The sequence below is a fragment of the Psammomys obesus genome, unplaced genomic scaffold (genome assembly GCF_907164565.1).
Source record: "Psammomys obesus unplaced genomic scaffold, mPsaObe1.curated_primary_1811, whole genome shotgun sequence".
NCBI lineage: Eukaryota > Metazoa > Chordata > Mammalia > Rodentia > Muridae > Psammomys > Psammomys obesus.
Window position 1 is genome coordinate 7,708,646 of NW_026596039.1, and position 17,068 is coordinate 7,725,713.

General features: G+C 52.9%; 1 protein-coding gene across 3 annotated transcripts; it reads right to left on the reverse strand.

Moving 5' to 3' along the window:
• Positions 1-126: 126 nt before the first annotated feature.
• Sidt2 (SID1 transmembrane family member 2) lies at positions 127-17,068 on the reverse strand. Of its 3 annotated transcripts, XM_055621797.1 has the most exons (27): positions 16,531-17,068; positions 14,888-15,009; positions 14,486-14,650; positions 14,352-14,397; positions 13,691-13,792; positions 13,501-13,584; positions 12,004-12,103; positions 11,748-11,813; positions 10,164-10,257; positions 9,772-9,824; positions 8,678-8,749; positions 8,439-8,510; positions 8,186-8,248; positions 7,369-7,487; positions 6,969-7,042; positions 6,813-6,879; positions 6,112-6,185; positions 5,854-5,977; positions 5,357-5,474; positions 4,836-4,972; positions 4,489-4,597; positions 4,225-4,301; positions 4,006-4,052; positions 3,653-3,758; positions 3,074-3,184; positions 1,669-1,782; positions 127-1,579 (listed from the first exon to the last, which is right to left on the reverse strand). In XM_055621797.1, exons 1-27 carry the CDS (start codon positions 16,711-16,713, stop codon positions 1,517-1,519), a joined length of 2,562 nt encoding a protein of 853 aa, XP_055477772.1. In that variant the 5' UTR covers positions 16,714-17,068; the 3' UTR covers positions 127-1,516. The 3 variants fall into 3 exon arrangements, with proteins under 3 accessions (XP_055477772.1, XP_055477773.1, XP_055477774.1); XM_055621798.1 differs by lacking the exon at positions 8,186-8,248 and having other exon boundaries at positions 16,531-17,067; XM_055621799.1 differs by lacking the exons at positions 9,772-9,824; positions 10,164-10,257; positions 11,748-11,813; ... (5 more) ...; positions 14,888-15,009; positions 16,531-17,068 and adding an exon at positions 9,444-9,524.

A 17,068-nucleotide genomic window follows, 5' to 3' on the forward strand; every position in this document is an offset into this window, starting at 1 on the left:
AAACCCTGCTGGAATCAAGGAACTGAAGTTCTCAGTGCAGCCATGCACAGAAACGGGAAGGGAAGGCCAGAAGAAATGGGACTCGGAGACTCCTGCACCACCCCAACACAAGAGTAAGAGCCCAGATTCCAGGTCTGGTTGCCTTTATTGGATGGACTCATTCATAGAAAACAGAATTGCAAACACAGCATGAAGACACAGAATGGAGCTCAGAAACAAAGAGCCAGACCTGCCTCTTCTCCCAGCCCAAGAGCTATAAAAACATGGTGGAGAGAACAAAATACATTCCCAGGGCCCACTCTTGGCATCTGGAATGGACCTAGTGGAGTGAAAGGGAGCCAAGGACCAGAGTGAGTGGCCAGGGGCCCAGAGCTGGGTGACTCCGTAAACACCAAGGATCAGAGTGGCCAGGGGCCAGAGCTGGGTGACTTCGTGTAAACACCAAGGCTCTTAGGCCCATATGACTAACACAGAACTTGGCTAAATACTGGACGGAGACTCAGAAGCCAGCCCTGAGTCCTATGGCGAGACAGGGTCAGGGACTCATGGGGACCTGGCATGTCCCTCCCTTTCTAAGACAGGCACTGGGGCTCCTGCTCCTGTGAGAGGCAAAAGGGGCTGTGCGCTTGGCACCGTTCCTCCCTGGCCTCCAGACATTCTTGGGCAGTGTCAATGGCACTGAGGGGCCCCAGTCAGGGCTTGGCAGGACCGACGGTGCAAAAGGGGACAGTCAGTTGCCACTTCCCACCAACCCCAGTGCTGGCATCATTCTGGTGGCTGGGATGAGGTGACCTCTGAATTCAGGCCCCAGATCAGAAGACTCAACCTGGGCTGACCCTCACTGCTGAAGAGCCGGCTCCAAGCACAGGTCAGAGGGAGCAGGGTCGTACCTAGGCCCCTTGCAGGCCTTAGCACCGAAAGCCTGGCACCAGCTGGCCAGCCCCCAAAGTCTCCTACCTGCATCCATCCTGGCAGGCCAGAGTGGGCAGTGATTGCAGCCAGCTACAGACCCAGGGAAAACTGGCATCCTGGTGCTGGACAGAGAATCAGGCACCAGACTAGGGTGCTGGAACAGAGTGTGGGAGGAAGAAAGGGCTTGTGTGTCCTAGGCTGAGAGAAGGCAAGGGATGGGCAGAATGCAAGGCGTGATATGGGATAGGACATTGCCTTCCCGCCTTCCTTCTCCAGAGGAACAAATGGAGAGCCAGTGGATAAACAAGACAAATGGACGGACAAAGGTCCTGGGGAGGACCCAACACTGAGAAGAAAGCAGCAATTTGGCCAGTGTTTGGGGAATGGGGAGCAGGCCTTCTCCACAGCAGAGGCACCTGCAAGGCTTGGTGCCACCAGTAACTGTCCTGAGTCAGGCCTGGGCTGGGACCTCGCTGTCCAGCCACACCATCCAATCCTGGGCAGCAGAGCCGGGACTCACAGCCTTGCTGCTATGGCAGCAGTTGGCAGGTGATGCAGAGGCGCTGGGGCCCCTGAGCTGAAGCCTCTTGAATCCTAGATGCTGCTAAAAGACATAGATCTTGTCTCGCTGTACAGTGTCCAAGTCGTCATCCAATGTCAGCAAAACCTAAGGGTGGAGGGAAGGTCAGACAACAGGAAGGAGGGCCATCTGCTTTACCATCCCCTCTGCCCTCAGGCCAGGCACATCCCACATACCAGGAAGGACCCAAACATAGCAATGGAGGACAGGAAGTGCCAGATGTCGTGGTCATCAAAGAAGTCAAGGAGGATGCAGTCACGGTTGTGTTCCCTGGACTCTGCGGGGGTTTTCTGGCAGAGGGACAGGGCCAGCAGCCTATTGACTTTGCTCTGGAGAGGCCAGATCCATACCCGCCTCCGACCCACTCCACAGCCTTCTTCCTTCCCTGGTGGGGAAGTACCCTGTTCTGGCTGGAGCCTCACTTGAACCCTCCACAGCTAACAGTGGCCTTTCTCAAATACACTGATTCTGTTCTTTTCCTCCTCCCTTCAGACCCATCTTCCTTTATAACAGCTGCAGGCAGGAGGCTGTGATGTCTTGCACAGCTTCCACTCAGAAAGCCAGGAGGGCCCGGAAGCCACAGTTCACCACCTGCATGGGACTTGGCCTTGCTCTCAAATGACCTCAAGGTGGGTTTCTCCCAACTACCATACCAGGCCATGCCCTGCTCCCAGACAACAGTAGCCATGGCTCTGACACTCCTGGTCCTCCCTACTCTACTCATAACCTCTCTGCCACAAATGTTTTCTGACCCTATGTCTGGAACAGCCTGTGCTGAGATCATGGAACCAAGACGCATCTGACCCCATAGAGCGCCAGGTCTTTGCCAATCTCCCAAATCAGTGTGTTCTCACACATCAAAGCTGCCCTGGTTATTCCAGCCGGTGTGATTGCTCAGGTGACAGTGCCTGAGCCACGTAGCTCTGTCCGTGAGATTTTATGGACAAGAGGAAAGCCTGCCTCCTCTACGCAGCTTTCCTAGGCCTCCTAACTCAGAGGCCTTGTCCTCCTCTCTTCTGCATACTCCACTACCTTGACTTGTTTTTTTTTTTTACTTCAAACATGAACTAGCTGTGGGAGATGTAGCTCAGTGGCAGAACGTGTGCTTAGTATGTACAGTGTCTCTTTTGAACTAGACTGTCAATTCCAGGCCACACAACCAGAGGCCATGTTATGTTCACTTCTGTTCTGTTTTGTTTTTTTGAGACGGGGTCTCTCTGTGTAGCCATGGCTGGCCTGGACCCACTGTGTAGACCAGGTGAATCTCATGCTCAGATCCACCTGCCTCCGCCTCCGGAGTGCTGGGACTGAAGGCGAGTACCATAATGGCCGGCAGACATGCTCAGTTATATCACAGATGTCTAGCCTGGTGTACAGCAGGTGTCTTCTGAGGCAGTAAACAAGCTGATGTTTCTGGCTTCAAACCACAGAGGCCACATAAGCTCTATGCTTTGGGAAGTCCCCTGGCCTCTCTGAAACTCAGCTGCCTCTGAGGTAACATGCCCCGATTTCCATGCTGCCATGTTGAACATCAGGAGGCTTTAAGAAGTCACTAGGGAAGGCCATGGGTCAGCTACTCACCTGCCACGTGCTGAGTCCCTGGAAGAAGAAGAAGAGCGCGAAGCCCCAGACCACAGAGGTGCAGATGATGCAGAGCAGGGGGATGAGCTTGATCCTCTCGCCACTCCGGAGCTAGGGAAGGTCTCAGCGGTCAGCCCAGGCCACTGCCCACCTTCATTTTCTTACGTGGGCCTCTCTTGGATTCACACTCAGCCACAGGGCCCAACCAAGTCTCACACTTGACAGCCTTGCGTCTTTACCCTGACATCCACCCTGAGCTAGGTGTCCACAGACCCACATCCCTGAGCCAACAACAGCATTGGCTGGGGGGGGGGGGGAGGGTTCCCTCACACTGTACAACACGGGGAGGCACCAGTCCTCAAAGGCCTGACCTATCACAGGTACTGTGAACTCAGGCTGTGGGCATGGCTTGGTGGCAGAGCACTCACTGGCTTAGCAGGGGGCTCCCATGGGTACACCCATGCCCCAAACCTCACATGAATAGATATATGGCAGAGAGGATCCCTTTCTCCCAGTGCCCCGCCCTGTCCCCACGAAGCAGAGCAGCTGACTGAAGCAGCGCCGCCCTTTCCCATTCACCTTCATAATGATGTAGAAGGCGAAATAAAGCAGTAGGTTGCAGATGCCAATTGCCAGCAAGTAGGAGGCAAAGTCATTGGGGCGCATGATGAGTCCATACGCAGCCCTGAAAGAGGGAGTAGGGTCTGGGGGAGGAGGGAAGGGCTCACCTCTGCCCACACCCCACCATGCCTTATCATTGTATTGGACTGTGTTCAGAGATACATAGAAGGTTCTAGAAGCCCAGGGGCCAAAGCCTCTCTCTTTTGCCCCCATTCCTTATGCTCATTTCTTCAAAACTGTCCATAGCCTTTAAGTCAGCCAGTGGATAGACTATGTCCCCAGCTGACTCCACAGCCAATGGCCACACTCACAGCGACCAGTTGATAATGTTGCCCATGACCAGAAGCACCATGCGGTCCTGGAGGGAAGCAGAGACACGGGGACTGAGAGGGGGAAGAGAGACAGGGAGAGAAGTGGCAGAGGGCTCAAGACAGCCTGTCCTCACCCTCCCCTGGCTTCCCTGACACACCTTGATCCCTCAGGGAGGAGGGGACACAGAGGAGGGAGAAGTTGGGGAGTAGAGCAGGTACCGTGTAAAGGGGCCCACTGCACTGCCGGATGCAGTCTGTGTAGAGGACGTGGAGGATGCGGCGGAAGATTCCGGAGTCTGCAATGAGAAGACATGGCACTATGGTTTCCAGGAGCCAGGGCCTGCAAAGGCCACAGTACTCTAAATTTCCCACCCAGGGTCTCCTCCAGCCCAGCCAAATTAAAGAGAAATCAAAGGTCTGTTGTGTGTCCAGGTGCCCACGGTCCCCTAGCCCTCACACACCCTGCCCTGGGCGTGCTCTCACCCAGCTTCCAGCGGCCCATGTAATAGAGCTGTGTGCTAAGGAGCAGGGTGGAAATGATATGGATGACTGAGAAGACGATCCAGAAGGCTGTGTTCCCTTTGCCAAAAACCTGTGGGGAAGCCCCCAGTGTGGGATGAGAGGGCACAGAGAACAAGTGCTCCCGTGCCCTCCTATGCCTGAACCCTGACGAGGGCAGGCTATTTGGTTAGGCTGCGATTATAGAGGGTCCCAGTGTCGCCCCCTAGGGAAGTAGCGGGACCTCTCCTGCAGTGCTGGACAGGATGAGTGCACAGGTGTGTGAGCATGAGCCTTTCCTAGGGCTTGTGCAGAGTAGAGCAGGCCCTCACCACGCCCAGAACGGAGAAGAAGATGACGATGGCCAAGCAGGCATAAGCGCTGTAGGCACTGGCGTTGATATCTGGGTGCCGCTTCTGGTAGAGCTTCAGCATGCAGAGACCAGCAATCATGTACATGAACGAGGTGTCTGGGTGGGAACAGGCTGTGAGCTGCAGGGGCCCCAGAGGGACTCCACACACAACTCCCAGCCCAGACAACCCAAGAGGCTTGTGATGCCATGAGCAAGTGGGAGGAGCAGTACTGTAGCCCCAGCCTCTCGGCTACCCACGTGTTAGCCGGAGCCTGCTGCCCCTGAGGGTAAGGCCAACATAGACTGAGGAGCTTAATATGTAAACACCCTGAGTCAGGGAGTGCTTCCCAAGTTTTTCACAGCATCTCTAGGGATGACTGGACAGAAGGCAGGACAGGCGGCCAACTTCTAATATGGGAAGCTGCACGCAAAAGCCAGCTTCAGGGCTTCCTACCAGCTGGTGGTGGTAGAGGTTCAGCCAGACAAGGCGGTGGCACTCACCAAACTGGAAGTTAGTGTAGTTGGGGCAGACGTGGTAACAGGCACTAAGCAGTCCCTCCATCATGAGCGCTGTGCCCATGGCATAAAACAGACCGAAGTGTTTGGGGATCCCACACTCCTAAGGAAGAACGAGAAGGAAGGGAAGTACAGGTGAGGTGGAAGAAAAGGGTCCTGAATGGAAACCCTAGAGAACTGAAGGAGGGGCTGGGCTGTGTGGTGAGTGGCTAGCAGAGTAGGTTGTCCATGGCTGGACAGAGAGGGCAGGACAAGGCAGGACAGACCTGGGCAGAGCGGTAGGGTAGGGTAGGGTAGGGTAGGGTAGGGTAGGGTAGGGTAGGGTAGGGCAGGGCAGGGCAGGGCAGAGTGGAGTAGGGCAGGGTGGACCTGGGTAGAGCAGGGTAGACCTGGGCAGGGCAGATCTGGGTGAGATGGAGCAGAGTTGGAGTGGGCACGGTCAGTCTACCAGGTGGAGGCCTTGGTGGGTAGCTCTGACTTACCAGAGCATAGAGGTCATTGCGCAGCAGGGCCCGGTTGTGGTTGATTTCTCGCTGCAGGATGATGAGCAGAAAGAGTAGCCCCAGCAGGATGTAGCCCAGGTTGCTGAGGATGTTGTTGAAGGCGCTAGAAGGAACAAGACAGGCACTTAGGTTAGACTGAGGCCCTTATGCTCTTCCCTTTCTTCTGCCACGAAGGCTTTGTCACAAAGCCGCACCCTGCCTACCCTAGCCACCCTGGGCCTCCAGCACAATTCCCACCTGAGGTTGCCCAGCGGGTGGGCACAGAGGAAGTTGTAGTAGCAGATGTCCTGGTTCCCTGTGACATTCACCACCTGTGTGTGTTAGGGGGTGTAGCAATTAACATGCCTGACTCAGCAAGAAGCCCGTGGGTACAACTGCCAACCAGAGCTGTACCAGCATGGCTAGCGTGTATACACAGTACCCAGGCTGCTGCTCCTCGGGTAGCACATTTGCAACTGCCCTCTTTATATTCATTCATTCATTTATTTTGGCTTTTTGAGACAGGCGGGGTCTTTGTGCATTCTTGGCTGTCCTGGACTTGCTTTGTGGACCACGTTGGCCTCAAACTCACTGACGCACCTGCCTCTGCCTCCCAAGTGCTGGAATTAAAGGCGTACATCACCAAACCCAGCTACTGTCCTCTTTATGTATGTGACTGAAAACTTGAGAAGTTCTTGCCTTACAGTAACGAGAGGGGGGAAGAGAAGTCACACTTACAAAGTCCTGTGACTTCTGTTTCATAGGCCCCACCCCAGCTTCATGATGCCCCCAATCTGCAGATGAAGAAACTGAAGCTCAGAAGCCCAGCGCCTCACAGCCAAAGCAGAGCTGGGATCTGAAAGCTGCTCCTAAGACCTATGGCCAAGGCTCACTGCAGAGTCCCTGCCTGCAGTGTGAGGCAGTCACAGACCGAGCTACTCCAGCCCTCACCCTCTCACCGTCTGGTAGGTGATCACCAGCTGCACCACAGGAAGGGCATAGAAGACCGCAATGGTGGCTATGTTCCTGAAGGGAGAGGGCTGCGGTAAGGTGGGCAGGACCTAAAGAGCTGCCTTGAGCAGTAACGGAAATCTCTGTCTGCGTAGCCCACTCACCAGAAGTAAATCTGGTACTTTTTCCGCAAAACACGTTTGTCCTTTCGTGCCAGATCAGCCACGCAGAGGTATTGCTGAGGAGAAGCAGGAGTGAGCCTTGCTTACCCACCATTTGGGAGAACCCCCCACCCCACCCCACCAACGCCCAGGTTAGGGTAGACAAAGTGGGCTTCCCTCAGATAAGCCAGCAGGGTTCTGGGACTCCACTTCTGTGGCTAATCAGGCCAACAGGGTTTGCTCAATTAGTCTGCATTTCTCTAGGCTGATTTCTCCTGGAATCTACCCTGCCTATCCCAGCTCAGCTCTTTCCTTCTGCCTCACAGAGATATGCTGGGTGGGGCCTGAGCACAGTCCTTTCCTCCAGAACCCCCTGACTAGGATCAGGCCATGTATGGCAAACCTTGGTGCGAATGACATTTTTGTCTGAATCAATGTCAGTCAATGTGTCATAATCATCCTCTTCCACGGAGCTCATGGAATCCAATCGTGGCCGAGTACCCACTGGGTCAAAGGAGCGGTCTAGGAATGGCAAAGAAAAAGGGCTCGGGCTAGCAGGACCAAACACTGGGTCTGGCCCCACCCATCAGAAGCAATGTCAAAATTATTCAACAATGGGGAAGAGGCAAATTGTGGGCCAGAGCTCAGAGCAGTAGAGCAGGTGGCTCAAGTGCTGGGAGGAGATGCACTCCTAACTCAGTGAACCAATGGGGAGCTCTGCCAGGGGCCACCACATAGGAATGACTCCAGCCCTGCTCCACTCCTGGCCCCAGGCCAGGAACTGAGTAGACCCCAGACACACTAACAGGATTGAACTTGTCCAATCATGCAGATTAGAGGTGCCCAGTCCTGTTGGGTTCTGAGAAAACATGCCATGACCACCCCGGGGCTAAAGCCCTAGTATGCAGGCAAGGGCTAGAGAAAAAAATGCCCATCTCCTGTCTTCAGAAGCCTCCTCCTGTCACCTTTAGCCAGGTGACACCCAGACCCAGAATCCCTTGGCCAGCAAGGCAGGGAGGGAGGACAATGGCAAGAAGACAGCGAGCTGGCGGTGGCCAGTGCCTGTCTCTCTCAGAAGACCATGGGCTGGCACTGGTGGCACTTGCTAGGAAAGCCATGCACCAAGCATCTTTCTGGCCCCAGAGGCGGCCAGCTCCACTGACCGAACATCCTGGTAGGAATTGATTGGCAGGGCACCCCTACCCCCTCCCCACATCTACCCATGGCAATGCACAGCTGCCGCATCTGGCCAGAGGGAAGGCGCCGCTTGAACTGGTCGTGCCCTTCAAAGGAAAGGGAAAGTTACAGGGGAACTGAGGCCAAGGAGGAAAGAGAGAAAGAGGGGGCAGAAGAGCAGCCCTTCCCTGGTTCCAGCATCTGGCAGAGAGGCAACCGCCCACCAGGAAGTTCCACCTCGTCAAGAGCAGCCCTGTAGCACATACCCTGTAGCACAGTCCACTCTGGCCCACTCACCCTGGTAACTATAGGAGAGGTCCCCTGAACCTGTGCTTTCAACCAGCCCGTCGGTGGATCCGGAACCATTTTCTGCAGGCAGGAATGAGTGGTGAGGCAGGTGGAAGCAACCTTAGGCCAAGAGACTCTAGATCTGTTCCTAGAGGCCTCTGAGCAGGAGCCAGGGCATGCATGGTCAGGAGGTGGCAGAAGGAATGTAGCTGGGCATGGGCAGATACAGTCCCAACTGTGACACGTACCAAAGGAGCCATAGTTGTAACCCTCATAAGGGGAACTGGCAGGAAACGAATCACCCAAGACCCGAGGATGACCTGCAATGAGAAGACAAGGTCCTCTTAGGCCGGTGAGCAAAAGGAAGCCTAAAGCCAGGGGAAGGGAGAACCTGGAAAAGACAGCCATAGAGGAGCCAGGCCAGCAGTAACAGATGCCTAAAAATGCCTCACCCCCAACAACCACGTCACTCCAAGAAAATGTGTTACCTGTGTTCTCCTAAAAGAGGGGACAACCTAGGCATGGTGATTCATGCCTGCAATCCTAGCACTCACCTGGCTAAGACAGGGAGACTGCTATATGTTTAGGCCAGCCTGGGCTACATACTCAGTTTCAGGCTACCATGAGCTATGAACAAGATCTTGTCTAAAAATTTTTGTTGTTGTTGTTTTGTTTGGTTTTTTGAGACAGGGTCTCTCTGTGTAGCCCTGGCTGTCCTGGAACTCACTCTGTAGAACAGGCTGGCCACAAACTCAGATATCTGCCTGCCTCTGCCTCCCAAGTGCTGGGATCAAAGGCATGCACCACTACTGCCTGGCTTAAAAACAATTTTTTTTTTTTTAAACTAAAAACAAAAACAAATAAAACATGTGAAGAGAATGGTCAGGGAAACGACAAACCTAAGCCACCAAGGAAAATGGTACCTGGTACCCAAGTCCCTCCCTAGATAACCCTTGTGCTCCACCTTCCTCCCCCTAGACAGCAGCTCCTCTGCCCACAGCACCTGGAGCTTACCAAGGAGAGAAGCTGAGAGAGAGGTCCAAGCAGGAGGGAGGGCACAGAGAGAAGTGATGGAAGAGAGAGAGACAATTGAAAGTTAACAACCTGAGGCTGAGCTGCACTGCCTGAGGCAGGCTGGAAGTGTAGCTAAACACCAGTACAAATCACAGCAAAGTTTGCCGGTGTCTGTAGAGGGGTGCTCCAAGGCCCCAGCCTGTTTCCACTTGTGAAATGTTACTCCTAGGCTGAACATAAAGAAGCCACCAACCTCTTTCCCTCCCCTTCTCCATCCCTGCTCCCATTTCCCCACAATAGATCCAGCCAACCCGTCTCCTTTAGATACCACTTTCTGGACAGGCTCTGTCTATGGCCACCAGCAGGGTCTTCTTTCTTTGCCTGCAGGAATTCAGAGGACAACTGAGACAGGAGGAAGACCCAACCTAGGCTAGGCTAACCTTTCTATTCTCTCTACCCTCCCTGATCCATGTAACCCCTGAATCCTGGGTTTCTCCCACACCAGGAGTAATGGGGTGTTCCCAACTTGGGAAGGAGTGACGAGATGAGACTGTTTACAAGGAAACTGCCCATGGACCACGGACCCAACAGGTACCTGTTTTGTTCGTTTCTGAAGACAAGACTAAGATAACCCCTAGCCAGCTGGGATCCTAGCACATTCCTTCCCATTCCTCCAGCCCTAGGGCCCCAGAGCAAGGAAAGCACAACAGTTCCTCTCACCTCCAATTCTCCCAACAGGCCAGGAGCACAGTCAGCAGGTAGAAGGAGAGAAATATGCCCAGGCAAAAGAGCATCCCACCAACGTAGGCCTCAGCTATGGGGAGGAAAATAAGGTGAGGGCAGGGAGAACACAGCAGCCCTCTCCACACTGCCTCTGGATGCCCAGAGACCTCTGAGAGCTGCTTCCTCCTCCCCTGAAGGCAATGCCCAGCCAGTAGGGACATCTGGCTATTGCTCAGCTCAAACTCTGGCTGAGCCTACCTGCTCATGTTGTTTCTTAGGACTTTTTCTCTCCTACTTCTAGCAACTCCATGTTGACCTAACCTTCAAACTACAGCTCAGGGATGGTGCCCTAGAGGTGGCCTTCTCTGCTCTACAGCCCCACAGAGTCCTGTCCCTTGCTCATCCAAGTTCTCTGGACCCTACAGAGCACTCTAGGGCCTTTCCTAAGGGCTTCCTAAGAGCTATGGTTCTAGCACACACAAGGACTCAACAAGTACCGAGTCCTCCTTCTAGCGCAATCCTTTATTTTGCTCGCTTTGTTTTTAACTAGTGTACTTAATATGTGTATTGGGTTTATAACTGCTTGTTTCAGAAGCATTTATTTTTACTTTTAATGTGTGACTGCTTTGACTACATGTATGTGTACCACCCATGGGTGCCTGCAGAGGTCAAAAGAGTAAACCAGATCCCCTGGAACCAGAGTTACAAGTCACTGGGAGCTGCCATGCTCCCATGGGCATTGTGGACTAATACTCAGCTCCTCTGGAAAATCACCCTGTGTTCTTAATAGCTGAGCCATTTCTCCAGCCCCAATTGTTGTTGTTTTGTTGTTGTTTATTTTGTTTGTTTGAGACAAGGTCTCATGTTCAAACTGGCTTTGAACTCATAACCAAGGATGAGCCTGAGCTACTGCTAGGATTAAGGAAGGGTGTGCCACTGTGCTCAGCTCCTTATTTTGATCTTATATTCTCCAGTTTAGAAACGACCCCAATGGGCTAGAGTGATGGCTCAGAGGTTAAGAGAACTGGCTTAAGTTCTTCCAAAGGTCCTGACTTCAATTCTCAGCAATCACATGGTGGTTCATAACCATCTATAATGAAGTCTGGTGCCTTCTTCTGGCCTGTAAGCACACATGCAGGAAGAACACTGTATACATAATAAGTAAACAAATCTTTTTTAAAACAAGAAAAGTAAGGACCTCATTTAAAAACTCAACAGACATTGCTCTCTAGGGGCCTGATACTCTAATTCTGTTATAAGCCTCACAATTCAGTGTATCCGATGGGACAGATTTTACTAATTGTGTCACAAGAGACAGGGGACAGAGATTCCACAGCTAAGGGGAAGCAAGTAAATGAGAACTTGCTCTTTAGTTTGGCCACTGATCCTCTCCCATACTCCACTGGGATCCACCTTGTGAATTTCTCTGGCTGGATCTGCCCAGAACATTCCTTTCTGTCCCATCGCCTGCTGGGCAGGAGGGTCCTCCTCACCCTTCCCATCCAGAGAACACCTGCTTTTCTGAATCTGAGAGGAAGGATCAGGGAGGGTTTTCCATCTTACTCAGGTACCCACACTTACAGGTGACAGCTTGAGAGACCAGCACTGACAGAGTTTTCTGACGATGCCCTTGATCCACTGGTTCATCTGGATGTAAAATGTCAAAGGGGGAAAGAAGTGGCTGCTAAGAGCTTAGCTAGGGTTGGTGGAACCAGGTCATGGAGAATCCAGGTCCCTAGACTCATGCCTCATTGGATCCACCAACAGCCACATAGGCTCTTCCATCTCCTGGGAAGCCATTGAGCCTCACCATCCCTAGGCTGTGCACAAAACATACCTTCCACAAAAGGGTAGAAGGGCAAGGCCCCCCCGCAGGCCTGGTCCTCCGTCTTCACCACCACTACCACGTAAAAGCTGTTGCTGGGGAAGTCTTTCCGCTGCAGGAGGAGGAGGGAGATGGTGATGACCAGCACCGATGCCATAACCCTTTTCTGAATATGAACTTTGGACCAGATGCTCTAAGGTCTTCCTATATATAATTTTACTTAATCCTTGCATAGGTCCCGGGCCCCTTCACGTTTCTGTGATGTTGACAGCCTGATACATGGTCTCTCAAATGCCAAGGAGATGCTTTGCCATTGAGCTGCACCCATGGGAGAGGTGCTGCAATTATCATTGTTGGGCAGACTTTGAGAAGTTATAAGCCCAAGCCCATACCCACACTACAGCCAGGTGAAGAGATGAGCATGTGGCTCACACAGGTTGTCCTGGGTACCAGCCAGAGAAGATGGCTCCATTCACATAAACCAGAGAACCCAGAGTCACGGGAGCAGAATGTGGGGGTGGCGAGAAATGCAGCAGCGACACAAAGTTTCTGAACGTGCAACAACTGAAAACCATTCAGGCATCATCCAAGGTGCTGCTAAAAGCACTCAGCCATGTTATGCCAGGCGACATCACCTCAGCCTTGGTTCTCAACACACACAGGCATTTTGAACCATGCATGCCATCACACCACACGAAGCTGAGGAACAGCGTCTGAACCTTAGCTTGGATGCTACATTCTTGTATGCTCTGAACTGCAGTATTTATTGAAAGTTTTCTGCTCTCATAGAAACATTTAGTAACAGGAAAAAAAAAAAAAACAAAAAAACAAAAAACAAAAACAAAAACAACTTCTACGATTTTCCTACCATCATTATCTCAAGCACATGAAGATCAAATCAGTGTATATTGGGACTGTATTGTGTTAGGTGGGATGTTTGCTTTAAATAATTGTTTTGAGTTGCTAAAGGACTCAATGAGCTTTAACTTGCGATATCAGGACAAAAGTTTTAGCAATTTATTTTTTAAAAATGTGGACCATTTCATGAATTTGTATGTCATCTTTGCATGATTGGGGCCATGCTCATTGTCTTACAGTTTCAGTGTGTATGTGCTGAAGCAAGAACTCAACGTTTCTAAAATGGCCCCAAATATGCTTCTGCCACTTTGTACTACACAGTTATACCAAGTGGCCCCCTCAACACTGACAACTATAAAGTAAGAATGATGACTTCTGAGTAAATCTCTGCTGTTCTCTTGTAGCATACCTGGTCTGTGCCTCCACATATGTCTGAGTAAAATCCCTTGCTGATAAAAAGCAAAATTAAGAGCCAGTGACATGGCTCAGTGGAGAAGAATTTCTCAGGCACAAAGCGATTATAGTGGGAAAAATTTAAGAAGCCCTCATGTAAGACAAGAATAGGTAAAGAGATAAACAAGAGCAGGGTGTAGAAAGCCAACCATTTCAACAGTCAGCCCCACCTCTCAGAAGCTCATGTGCATTCCCTACCTGCACAGTGATGGCTGCCTTCTTAGTCATAGTCTGGTACATGCCAATGAAGGCCACGTTGTTGTCTAGATCATAGACAGGGCACTGCAGAGGAATGAAGAAAGAGGCACATGGACAGGGAACTGGGTGCCGTCCCTTTTTCTGATGCCCAGCTACTTCCTGGTGGAGGATGAAGTGATGGACAACTTACCAGGACATCCTGGATGGAGATAACTGAACACGGGAAGGCCTTCTTGGAGGTCACCTTGACAATTACAGAGTCCACACCATCAGGAAACTCGTATCTGAAGTACTGAGAACACAGGAAGGGCAGGGAGAATACCGTCTCAGGAGGAGCTCTATCTGCCCCTCTAGAAGGGATCGGCATCCTACAAGGAGGTTTGAGAACCCTCTTGGCTCAGTAATGAAGCTACCTGGGGAGAAGAGCCTTGACTATGAGCAGCCCACTCCTGCATGACCCTGAACACTGGTCACCTGCAACCTCAGCTGGGTACATAGGACAGTGCCTGAGAGGCAGGACAGGAGAGAGAGCAGGCAAACCCTGTCTTTGCACTGTCCCTATCTGCTCCAACGGTCCCTCCAGAGAGACTAAATTAACTTGCTGGTCCTAGCAATCCCAACAATTACTCCTGCTCTCATGTTCAAATCTCCCCCCACCTCCCGATTTTCTTTTTGTTGCTGTTGATACCTTGAGATTTCTGTGTAGCCCTGGCTGACTTGGAACTCACTGTGTAGACCAAGGTGGCTTTGAACTCTGAGATCCATTTGCCTCTGACTCCCAAATGCTAGGATTAAAGACCAGTGGCACCATGCCACACTGAGGCAACCCCCTTTTTGACAAGGGATTTTACCTGGGGCTGGGCTGCAGTGGTATTGAAGGTAAACGGCTCCCCCGTCCTACAGGGAAGAAAAGAACCCCACAGTCATTGTCTGCATGTGGGAAGAAGGCTGGGGCTTTACGGTCTCCTCACTCTGCCCTAAATACCGGAGCACAAAGTTGTCCACACGGTTAACTCGGAGCTGGTAAGTGGTGTTGACCGGTGACAGGGTAGATACGTCCACATAGAAAAACTGGATCTCAGATTCATTCTTGGTGGGAGGCTGACACAGAGTTCGTTCAACTTTTTGGTAGAGGTACTTTCGCTGATACCTATGGTCCAAGACAGAGAGAGTATGACTAGTCCCAGCCAGCCTGCCACAACAGGGAAATGAGGCTCCAGTTCTTCCTAACGGGTCACCATACCTCCCATGCCCTTGGGCTGGCAAAGTCAGCCCTCATGCCACTGGCCTCAGGGCTCAGGGAGGAGAAACAAGAGGATCCCTTGGGCGAGGCTTCCTGTAAGGCCTGGCTAGGCCGCCCCTCCCTACATTCCCAGGTCCTACTCACAGCCCTCGCAGGATTAGGGGCACCTGGAAGGACACAACAGCCTCCTTCTGGCGGACCACGAACAGCAAAGGCGCCCCTTTCTGCTTGTTCAGGACATTCACAGACACTCGCACACCCTCGGTCTGCAGGGAAGGAAGCACCCTCACTCAAACTCGGCTCTTCAGATACATGACCCCACAGACAGCATGCTTTAATCTGTCCTATGTTATCCATCCTGGCCAGCCAGGACACCGTCTGTGCTTCTCCTTGGTGGGAACAGGCCCTGTCTCTAGAAAGGGCTGACACTGTCAGATATGAAGCCTGGAGAAGCTCACTCTTGGATGATACCGGTTTGTAGAACAGCAGGCCCCTATGGCAGGGTATGTAGCAGAGACCTTAGGAGGTTCCAGGATAGCCCTCCAGGATAGCCTGCACACACACACTCATGGACTTATACGTGTGTACACGCGCAGTCCTGTGCGCACTCTGATACAGGAGAGCAAGAAATGCCCTCAATCTTCTTCCTTGTGAACTAGGAAGCCAGCAAGAAGCTCCGGTTCCACTACTATTTGGAGGTCAAAGCCCTGCAGGGAGGGGTGTAAAGGAACAGTGGGAGGTGTTGAAATCCAAGTTGTCTTTCTAGTACTGACCAAGGGCCAAGCAGCGCAGTGCAGTGGCTTTATACCTGAACCTCCATTCTCCCCCTCTTGAAAAACAAACAAACAAACAAACAAACAAACAAACAAAACACCCATCTTTTCCTGTGGAGGAAGCTACACAGGAGAGTGGAAGTTTAAAAGTGAACAAATCACAACAACGTTCCTAGGTTCCTAGTTACTAGGCTGCTGAAACCAAATTTAGGAAGAACATTTCCTTATCCAGGTGCCACTTCTGGGATGACTCTGGATACCGGACTGAAAGAAGAGACATCAAACTTAAGGAAAATGGATACTGATGGTAGGTCCTGGCCTTCCAGAAACCAAACCTTTCTCTATCCAAAAGAAAAGCCCCGGTGCCTCCCTCTCTAACCCCACTGCTTCTCAGGCAATCCAGACCCGGCCTTGGAGAGAGAGCAAGAGAGCTAGGCAAGAAGCCACACAGCCAGGCAGCAAGAACTTCCCCAGGCTGTACTCTGCAGGTGCCCTGCTATAGGCTCGCCTTCTACTTTCACTACTGGGGAGAAATGAGTAAGAAGTCGACAATTCTGGGTTACAAACAAACTCTCTTTTCTCTTGCCACTCAACTTGAGAGGGCCTTATTTTACCACCCTCAACTGAAAAGGCCGGCTGCCTTTCGGAGGCAAGGAGGTCTGCTTCCTTCATCACCTCCCTGCGAAGTGTGGCAGTAACTTGCTGGAGCTGTGATTTTCAGTTCTAAGTTGGCCTCGCTGGGGGTTGTCGAGTAAGCCCGGTAGAAGCCTGTTCACCCCTCACCCCGACCTCACTCAGCTGCCAGGTTGAGAGCCAGGTTAGGAAACAGGCCAGACCTGCCCGAATCACAGCTGGTGGCAGGGAACTACTAAACTGCTCAGCTGGAGCAGCAGGGAAAGGTGGAAACCAGGCCTGGGCAAGGGGAGGGCGGCTCGGGGCTGGCGGAGACGGCAGAGGTGACATCAAGGCCGGGTCGGGCGCCCACCCCAGCGGCAGGGGGGTCCCAGAGCTCACCCGGTTGCGGGTCACGGTGTGGTTGAAGGTGTAGATGTTGACCAGCTCGCTGTTGACGTCGTCCGCGTAGGTGCGCTCAAACTCCGCGTCTTTCTGCGAGACGTTCTTGGGCCCCAGAGTCCCCAGGTGGCCCTCGACGGCGGCCACCAGGAGCAAGCACAAGGGCAGACGCCGGGCAAACATGGCCCGGGGCGGCGGGGGCTGGCGATAGGACGGCGACCGGGCGCGTTGCGGCTGCCGCAGCAGCTTCCAGCATCTCACCGGGACCAGAACTTTAACCCCGGTCTGAGATAGGACGCGTCCCCTCCCTGGAGCCGCTCCTGGGCCTCGCGCGGTCCCCGGCTCGCGTGGGCGGCACCGCGACCTGCAACCTCGGCCCGGCCCAGCCCGGCCGGGGACCCGGCGTCCGCTCGCGCCCGGAGAGCCGAGGCGGCGGTAGCCCTAGCCCGAGGTTTCCCGGACGCGGGCCCTTTAAGGGCGGCGGACGCGGCGCAGAACTCGGGGCCACTAGGCGCCGCGCCGTGGTAAACAGCGGGGC

Coding starts and splice junctions, on each gene's coding strand:
- Sidt2 (XM_055621797.1), bottom strand. CDS start 16,713: ATGTTTGCCCGGCGTCTGCCCTTGTGCTTGCTCCTGGTGGCCGCCGTC. Junction 14,398..14,485: donor GTGGACAACTTTGTGCTCCG/GTATTTAGGGCA, acceptor TCTTCCCTGTAG/GACGGGGGAGCCGTTTACCT. Junction 5,475..5,853: donor GCAATGACCTCTATGCTCTG/GTAAGTCAGAGC, acceptor GTTCTTCCTTAG/GAGTGTGGGATCCCCAAACA.